This window comes from Rhinichthys klamathensis, unplaced genomic scaffold (assembly GCF_029890125.1).
Source record: "Rhinichthys klamathensis goyatoka isolate OS25496 unplaced genomic scaffold, OSU_Roscu_1.1 h1tg000328l_1, whole genome shotgun sequence".
Lineage (NCBI taxonomy): Eukaryota > Metazoa > Chordata > Actinopteri > Cypriniformes > Leuciscidae > Rhinichthys > Rhinichthys klamathensis.
Window position 1 is genome coordinate 155,243 of NW_026606843.1, and position 9,806 is coordinate 165,048.

At 39.7% G+C, this 9,806-nt stretch overlaps 1 protein-coding gene and 1 pseudogene across 1 annotated transcript in view; both read right to left on the bottom strand.

Annotated features, from left to right (window-relative positions):
• cadps2 (Ca++-dependent secretion activator 2) overlaps window positions 1–6,874 on the bottom strand; it is a 162,104-nt gene extending 155,230 nt beyond the window's left edge. The window contains exon 1 of the mRNA XM_056271902.1: window positions 6,318–6,874. Coding sequence (XP_056127877.1) covers window positions 6,318–6,623 — 306 coding nt within the window. The 5' untranslated portion in view covers window positions 6,624–6,874. The remainder of the gene's footprint in view (window positions 1–6,317) is intronic.
• On the bottom strand, window positions 5,671–5,787 carry LOC130105762 (5S ribosomal RNA; annotated as a pseudogene).
• Window positions 6,875–9,806: the final 2,932 nt, after the last annotated feature.

Below are 9,806 nucleotides of genomic sequence, written 5' to 3' on the forward strand. Positions count from 1 at the left end.
CTTTTCTCCCAATCTAAAATCAAAACTTGGAAAATTTTACTGTCATATGACTCATTAGATATTGTTTGATGCTGCAATATTTTTTTTTACCTACAAGAGTCTCCTAGGATAGAAGGAATGGGTGGATATTCCGGAGTAACTTGGCATGTCTGACTGACCATTGGCCATCTTGGTTTGGAGGGGGAAAAACTCGAAACACAACAGCTTGCAACTTGGTTGCAATGTATAGGATGATGCACCAGGGTCCACTGAAGAGATTGATGTGCAACTTTGCCATCAAAACCCTTGCAAATTCAAGAAAATGCTTTTTTAATAGATGTCCACTGTAGTGACCACTATCCATGAAAGGGTTAAAGCTCGTTCAAATATTTAATTAGTGGATTTATGAAAAAAAAAATCAACGTTTGAACAAAAATGTGAGTTGGCCGTGTGTACACAATCACGCTATAATGATAAAAAAAATCCACCCACTCCTTTTTTTTATATATTCCCCATAAATCATAAACACAACAGTGTCTCAAAATGAGTTTGCGTTTCAATACATTTTGGCGTCACAATGAAACAGGCCCCGACCACGACTGGTGACGGAATCTACCCTATTAGATTAGATCCTGCCCTGAGTGAGCCCTTTACAGTCCGTCATGTTTACCTCCTCGCTAGAGCAGCTATTGGAAACACAAGAGTGCCTCAGCTACATGATAAACAGTCTAAATGTTCTGTTAATGGCTGTATCAATGAACACAGAAAGCGTTTTTCCATTGCCTTTCTAAACGCGCTAGACGGATGTGTTTGACCATAGCGCTCGCCTCTCGCATCTTTTACAGCATCTCGCGCAGGAAACGGCGTTTTAAAAATGCAGAGCTCAAGTTAAACTTTTAAAAAACGCATTTTGACACCTTGCATTTTCAACTGCCCACGTCTCGCACAAAGACGCGTTGTGTGTGAACGGCACCGAATGAGAGAAAAAAAAACTAGTGCTGTCAATCGAGAGAGAGAAAAGAAAACTAGATTAGAGATCTAAGCTGCTTCTACCTAGTAACATAAGGGTTTGCATATGAAGAACCAATCAAATTGTAGGGACATTTCCCATTCATTTCTCCCATTGACGTTTGGGAAAATCCGTATCTAAAAAGTTTTAGAGCATGTCTGAGGATAACCAGCTACGGCTGAACTCATAAGACAACATGACATCATGACTTTGCGTAAACATACACGCCACTTTCAATTCAAGTGGCGTGTTATCTATACGCATTTTGAAATATCCGCGTGTATGTCCACGCCGAAATCTTTTGCGTGTATGTCTACGCCATTAAATGTCCGAGTGATTCCGCGTGTATGTCTACGCCGTTAAATGTCCGAGCGAAACGAAGCAAAATCTATATCTACATCTGTGGAGCGATATTTCTTTTCCTAGGATGGTAGGAGAAGACTCATAAATGGTATTAACCCCAGTGACGGGTAGGTTTAGGGACGGGGTTGGGGTAGGTCATATATTTATATATACATAATACAGTAATATAACGTTAAGTCAAAGGCGTTGATAAACACGCTGAAAAGCGATTATGCGTGTTGATAGCACGCCAAAAATGGAAATACGAATTGGCGTGTCATACATACGCCATTTCATGAGATCAGTCTGCATAAGCATACAACATATCATTTCGAGTGAAAAAACTAAGAGAAAATCAAAAAAAAGTTTACAAGGTACAAGACTGTGTACATATTTTCATTTCCGAGCGAAGGAACTACTCATCCCATAAACCACCGCGCCTCACTGAAGTCGACTGAAGCCACAACCGCGAAAGAGCCTTTTGAGCGACTTCCAAATCTGACGACGGCCACGCAAACTTTTTCCTGTGCAGGGAAACTCCTTTTCCTCGATTTACTAAAGCTTATATGTAAAACGCATTTGCAGCTGCACAGCTAACACATTGAGCATCTGGCTCGCTCATAGGCTGTGCTGCGGCAACTGCACATCCAATGGCGCGGGCGAATCTGACGTGCGACCAATGAACTAGCCCTACGCCATTAAGCAATCTTCAGTCTTCACGGACCTTCGCGGGGTTTAACCAGACAGTTACACGACTTCCACCAATCAGATGCATCACTGTGGGATTGTGGGATTGTTCAGGATTGTGGGTAATGAAGTACTTATCCAAGACATCGCAAGTAAAAGGCATTTATCTTAAAACAAGGTTAGTGCCCCATGAACTTTTGGCGTTTATATGAGCATATACAATCGCTTAGTACAGCCGAAGCTGGTTTTAAGTCTACCATGTATGGTTACGTTTTTATGGCTTATACCCCAACTGTCAATGGAGAAATTGTATTGAATTCTTACTTCCGGCACCGGCTGTGGGCGGGACTGTGATGCTCTATTCTATAAAAACTGTTGTATTCTTTTTTGCTGGTGGGATTCTCTCTGAAATTTGTCTGAGATCCTCCGGCCGTGATTAAAGCATATTCAAAGACATTGTCTGAAGTTTGTCGGTTATTATTGCTGTGCAGCAAGTTAGTTAGTGGAACAAGTTATTTTTTATTTCTTTTCCCAAGTGATAGTGTGGAGTGGGTTAAGAACACAAGAGACCTTATTCCCAAGTGATAGTGTTCGAACGGAAAAAGACGTCGTTCAACTCTTTGTGAGACTCTTACGGTGCGGATCCACCCACTCCGTACGGCACTTCTGTCGCGCCGCGCTCCGCTTTATTCCTATGGGTGACGTCATGCGACTTTGACGCGCCCGCAAAGCATTCTGGGAAGGCGACGCTTCATTTAGAAAAATGCTGCGCGTCAAAAAGCTGACCGATGCCCATCTTTATGCAAATGAATTCCGTTGAACACGACGCGACTATCCAATAGAAGTAGAGCATATGGAGACGGAGGGAAGTCTCTCGCAGGTCCTCTGTTCTAGACTGGCCGCTGGCTCAAAACCACGCCCATAGCGGTAAACTTGAGGAACGCCCATCAATGTACAAATGTGGGGAGGCGTCGCGACAACACGCGACTGTCGTGTCGCAAAAGTGGATCTCTACCGTTAGGCGGGGTTAGATTGCTGTCAGGTAACTATAACTCTTAGGCATTTTATGCGGACAGAATAACTTAGGCGTCAACCCGAGCGGTCAGAGGTGAACTCAACTGGGTATAATATTTTCAGTCTGCACTGCATAAATTATAAATTAAATATAGATTAATCCTCGTTAAAGGATTAGTTCACCTCAAAATGAAAATTTCCTGATAATTTACTCACCCAAATGCCATCCAAGATGTTCATGTCTTTCTTTCTTCAGTGGAAAAGAAATTAAGTTTTTTGAGGAAAACATTTCAGGATTTTTCTCCACACAATGGACTTCAAGCGCAACCAACGTTTTGAAGTCCAAATAAATGCAGTTTCAAAGGGCTTTGATGTGCTTCAAAGGGCTCTGCACGTTCCCAGCTGAGGAATAGGGTCTTATCTAACGAAACGATCGGTCATTTAAAAAAAAACAAATTTATATAATTTTTAACCACAATTGTTCGTCTTGTGCTGGTCGGCGAAGCGCCAGGCATTACGTCATCACGTTGGAAACGTCACAACATTTTTTTTTTAAAATAATAATAATAAATTAAAACAAAGATGTCAGACGATTTTGAAGTTGGAGGAGAAAACGGGAGAAAATGAGATGGAATTTTTCACCCTTCCCTGCCTTTTTGAACCGGAGTACACAGACAAATAACTTAGATAGATGACGTGACGCGTGACGTTTCCAACGTGATGACGTAATCCCTGGGGCGTCTGCTGACAGACAATGATAAACACAAAAACTGTGTTTTTACTTCCACCCATTTTAGGTAAAATGACTGATCTGTGGGGTATTTTGAGCTGAAACTTCACAGACATATGGGACACTTAAGAATTATTACATCGGATCTTATAAAAAGGGGCATAATGTGTCTCCGTTAAGGAGATATTTCACCCAAAAATGAAAATTCTGTCATCATTCAATCCGACTCATGTTGTTCCTAAGCCTGAAAATGCTGATTAGCTAGACTTTCAATGGATGGTCAAAAAGATTTTTTAATATTCTCTCATTTGTGTTCCGAAGATGAATGAAAGCATTGGTTTGGAACGACAGAATTTTCAGTCTCTGCACAATATACTATGCCAAAAAATTATATTAAAATGACCATGATGCAGTGTGACCAAGAGTAATCATTTAACCATCCCCATCCCCATCCCATTCTTTATTAGTATGCATCTCATCTGCAAGACAACTGGTTTATTGCCCTGAAGCAACATGGTGCAACATTCACTGTAAAAATGAAAAGATACTTGAGGCAACATTTGGGGTTCCTCAGTCTTCCACACTGGCAGAACCCTCTTGAGAGCCTCAAGGCACCCTTCTGAAGGTGCCTCAAATTGTGTTCACAAGAAGTTCAAAATAAGTTTCAAGTGCCTCAAAGCATTTCCCTTCTGATGGGGTTACTGAGGGAATTATTGATCTTTAGAGTTCTTGCATGAAGTTTCATGTTCCTTGGAGAACTGACCTTTCGAAAGGGTGCCGAGAGGTTATCTAAAGGAGTCTACCAGTGAGGTAGTCTGAGATCCCCAAATGGCCCCTAAAATGATCAAAATTATATTTTTGTATTTACAGTGATATTGCACCCTGTTACCTTAGAGTAACAAATCCATTTGTACACATTTCAAGCACATGCTGCATATAATCTGACAACAGAAATATGAAGAGATGCCATGAAGCAATAAAAAGTTGTTCTTGGTCACACTACATCCTGGTGGTCATTTTAGGATCCTTTTCTGGCATGGAGCACAGAGTTGCTCATTTTTGCTCTGGAGAACTGCCTTCAGAAAAGCAATTTTAATCGTTTTTTCTCACATCATAAATAAGTAACATATTGGTATGCCATGTTATTTACGAGATGAGGAATACTGTGCATATATCAGCGGTCATGTAATTTTTTTTATAAATGCATTATTCATTATTAAAATATCAAACTTTAGAATTTACATTTCAGGTGAATTATGGTAAAAGGTTAATTCTATAAAGATTGTCATGTTGCAGTTAGTGTAAAATCACACTAATCCTTAATATAAGAAACTTGTTTAACATTATTTAACATCACTCAATTTCACTACACATTTTTAAATAAATAAAAGCATGATTGATTTCATTCCATTGTCACATGTTAAGCAACATACCTAAAAATGAATGAATGAGGCATTTATATAGCGCTTTCATATGTACTACTGTATACCCAAAGCGCTTTACAATCATATCAGGGGTTCTCTCCTCAACCAGCACCAGTGTGCAGCATCCACTTGGATGATGCGACGGCAGCCACAGTACAACGGCTCCAGTGCGCTCACCACACACCAGCTATAGGTGGAGAGGAGAGAGAGTGATAGAGCCAATTCAGTGGATGGGGATTATTAGGAGGCCATGATTGGCAGGGGCCAATGGGTGGAATGTGGCCAGGACACCAGGGTTACACCCCTACTCTTTACGAGAAGTGCCATGGGATTTTTAATGAACACAGAGAGTCAGGACCTCGGTTTAACGTCTCATCCAAAGGACGGTGCTCTTTGACAGTATAGTGTCCCCGTCACTATACTGGGGCGTTAGGACCCACACAGCCCACAGGGTGAGCACCCCCTGCTGACCTCACTAACACCTCTTCCAGCAGCAACCTGGTTTTCTCAGGAGGTCTCCCATCCAGGTACTAACCAGGCTCAGCCCTGCTTAGCTTCAGTGGGCAACCAGTCTTGGGCTACAGGGTGATATGGCTGCTGGCTACTGCAAATGCTTGTGCATTTAGGATTTGTTAAAGGAAGTCAGTCTTTTGCACAAAAAAAAAAAAGCTATCAAAAATGTTCTAACTTCAAAATGCCTGCAATAGAGAGGGTTAAAGCGTGATACTAACCTTTGCTTGCACTATTTTTTTATTTTTTTTTACTTAACAGGGACAATGGACAGTAAGAAACTGTCCCAGAATTAGCTACAGAGCTAAATTTCATCTTCATCAGAGCTAAATTTCATTTTATCAATGCTTAATTGACTTAGGTTGATCCTCTAAATAATTAATACCTGACACAGGTAAAAGGGTAGTAAACAAACATATTTCAGTCACCCAGAAGTGTGATGCACAACCATTTGCAGTTGTCAGACATACAAATCTTTTCTAAAACCTGTAAAAAACCTTCTTTTGTAAAAAGACAAAGTTTGGAAGCGGCAATTTCAGTGGATTGAGTTAGGTGAAGTGCGGCACGCGCGCATTAATTTCAAGCGCGAAATATTCTAAACAGTGGTTTAACGGTCACTCACCTTCTGCTGACGACGAGCCATATCTGTGGGCTGTTTAGCGTTAAATGGATACGCGATACATCTCAACACAAACACATAAATCTGTAGTTTAATTTTCCTCTCCGTCTCCTCTTTCTTAATTCTCTCCTGCTCGGTTTTGTCCGCCTCAGCGGGAGAAGGGACCTGTTCCTTGGGTTGGGTACGCGGGGCGTCCGACGTCTTTTCGGGTTTGGTACTCTTTTTAACAGGTTTCCCAGGTTTAACGGGCGGTTCGTCCTCAGGTGGTAGTTCTCCCTCAGATTCATCGCTGGAGGACGGGTCCAGCATAGTCGACAGTCAAGAGGCGACAACTCCTCACAGCTGTGGGAAAAGCTACGAAACCCGAGAGGTTTCTGACTACCTCGACCACAAAAGCTGAGTTTTTTTTTTTCTTTTTTCTGAGAGAATGACAAAATGTGTCAGTCGCGAGACTTTTGAGGGCGGAGTCAATCCGAGAACGGTTCGGTGACGATGGGATTAAGCCACATTCTTTTTATCTCTCTTGAGAAGAGAGCGCGAGTGTGTGGAGTGCAGAGTTATGCGAGACAGGTAGGCAACCTGTGGCATGGACAACATGCAACACGTGGGAGGTTCCCTTCTTAAAGGTGCAGTCTGTAGATTCCGATACAACTTTAATGCTTTTTCATGTTACATTTTACACCACAATATATTGGTTAGCACATTGATATTCATAAATTCAGCGTTGCACCTATTCATTTTGATTGATTATCAAAATCAATGCCAATCAATGCTCACTATAATTCTTTGTGCATATATTTTCTTTTGTTTTTTTTGGCATGAAGTCTATAGATAGAACAGAAAAATGTGAAACTGTGTTAGAAAAAAAAATTATATTTATGTACATATATACAAATATATACAGATATTGATAAGTCATAAGTGTATAATTTACAAAAAGTCATGGCTGTGTAAAAGGAAGAAATAATGGAATTTAAAGTCAGCATGTGTGTCTACATCCAAAATTGCTACTCTCTTAGTAACTTATTTTGAAATAGTAATTAGTTCACAGCCGCTTAAAAAAAAAAGTATGTTCTATATAGTATGAATGTGTGTAATCTGGATTTACTATATTCGCCATGGTGTTGTCATTATCATGTGACCTACCAGTGTCAGTTATGTCGCTTCACTGTCATTCACAAATCCTCTCCGTGGCCTCATGGGATAGTAAAGTGTCCATCATATGCACACTTCAGACTCCCGCCAGAAGAAGTAGGTCATCCGGGTACTTTTTACCTACTCTATTATGAGTACTGTAAATTCGGACATACATTTCTTGTCACATAGCCTACTTTTTTTGTGGGCAATATTAGCCTTTAGAGTGTGCATGGATCCACACTTCAAAAATCTACCGGAAATAGTAGATCATCCGGGGACTTTTGACAAACTTTTTCAACCTACTATGCTTTAGGACATAGCCTACTTATTCTAATCTCACATACTATTTAAGATGGATAGTATGGACATTGGGATGCAGGGATAGTCTTTTCTTCCCTTTTGTGAGTGACGTATATCCGAGTGAAACAGCTTCTCAAACAAGAAAAAATGTGTAGGGCAGGACTTGATTTTGTCCATCGGGAATTGATTGGATCATTGAATTGTCGCTTGCTATTGCTGCGATCTCGTGAGTGACAGGTTGTCTCGCCCTCGCCAGTGAACACTTCATCAGAAAATAGATGTGGCTGCAAGAGTAAGGGAAGTTTTGAAATATTCCATCAAGTGAATGATTGACAGCAAAGTGAAAAATATTACAATCATTACAAAATGTACCCTCACAGCCATTTTCAATCACAGGTAATTTGAGGTAAGTGCGGCACGCATTAATTACAAGCGGGAAATATTCGAAACAGTGGTTAACGGTCACTCACCTTCTGCTGACAGCGAGCCCTGACTAAAGCAACCTTTTCACTGCTTTCCACAGACTGAACCAGAAGTCATTCATTTCTAATGGAGAGGGTGAAAAGGCAGATTCAGAAATAAATTGATCACGGACAGTGAAAAGGCACCTCGCCCAGTGTCAATGGAAACCTAATTTAATAATGGAAATTTGATGTTAAAATATCTGAACAATTAAAGCAAACCACAGTTCATATTCAGCTTGCTGACCTGTGTACCCAGGGAGAAATTATATGATGTTGATGACTCACAGCGCTTGGAGAAAAGCTATTCCTAAAGGTTCAACTCAGTAGTCCTTGCACCATAATTAAGTAGATATAAGAAATAAGTGTTAAATACATAATCAGATTAGACCCTTCATACAGGCTGTCATTAAATCAGACATTACTGAACAGTGACCTTGAATTACAATGGCTGACGGATCCAAGCATAAATTTTGATAATGTGGGTGGATTACAGAATTAGTTCTCATCACTGCCTCACTTTGAGAACAAATATTAGCCCAAGCCCATTTAGATGGCACATTAGTGCCTCCTCTTTTGTTTTACATTAGTTCTAAAGTCGTATAAGTTTTTATTATTGTACAGTTTTCCCTCCTAATGAAAATGGGAAGACATTATTTTATTGAGATACTTTCAGAGCTGTTTTCTGTGTATGTGAATTACTTCTGTTCAAACAGCCTCCACTGCAGACATACATAAATGGATGATCGTTTTTCTCTGTAACCTCATTTCATCAAAGCTAATCTGCCTCTTGAATCTCTTTGATAAGGCTGCCACCCTGACTAGATGTGTCAAAACATTTAATTTTGGGATTCAGTAATTAGAGACGAGACAATCCACTCAGTGCACAGTTCAATCAACACAGTTTTTCAAAGCATTGTTTTTTAAAATCAGTATGAAGTCCCGCTAGAACATGATGACTATGAATGGTTCTGGTTGTATATTATTTAAATGTTGTTGTTTTTCTTGCAAAAACAGTGAAGCACATGTCCACTCCAGACTGATTTGACTTTGTGCTGTGTCCACATGGACTCATATAGACAAATAATTCTCAAAGAACACAAGGACAAAAGTAACTTTCTCGCAGTTTTAGTCGTAACAAGAAACATCTCACAAGGAGCACATATATGAACAATAGATGTTAACTAAAAACAACACTGAGTTTTCATTCAAAGTGCAGTATTCTGTGAGGTGAATTTTAAAATAGTATTGAAACAAACAAAAACACATTGTAAATTTAACGAAATATGTCTTTGTTATCTGACCTAAAACTATTGAATACTCTGACTAATGCCCTTAAAACTCAACAGGAGAAAAAGCTAAAAATGGCCACTTTTTTGATAGTAACTTTTAGTAATTTACCTAATTATTTGCTGGCCACTGTTATGTGCAAGTCTGTGATAAGTCAGTGTCTAAAGTTGAACATGAGATGTTGTCTGTCATTTACTCCTTCCTTGGTTCACAGTGTAATTTCAACATTCTACTATACAGTTCACTTATCTGTATATATATATATATATATATATATATATATATATATATATATATATATATA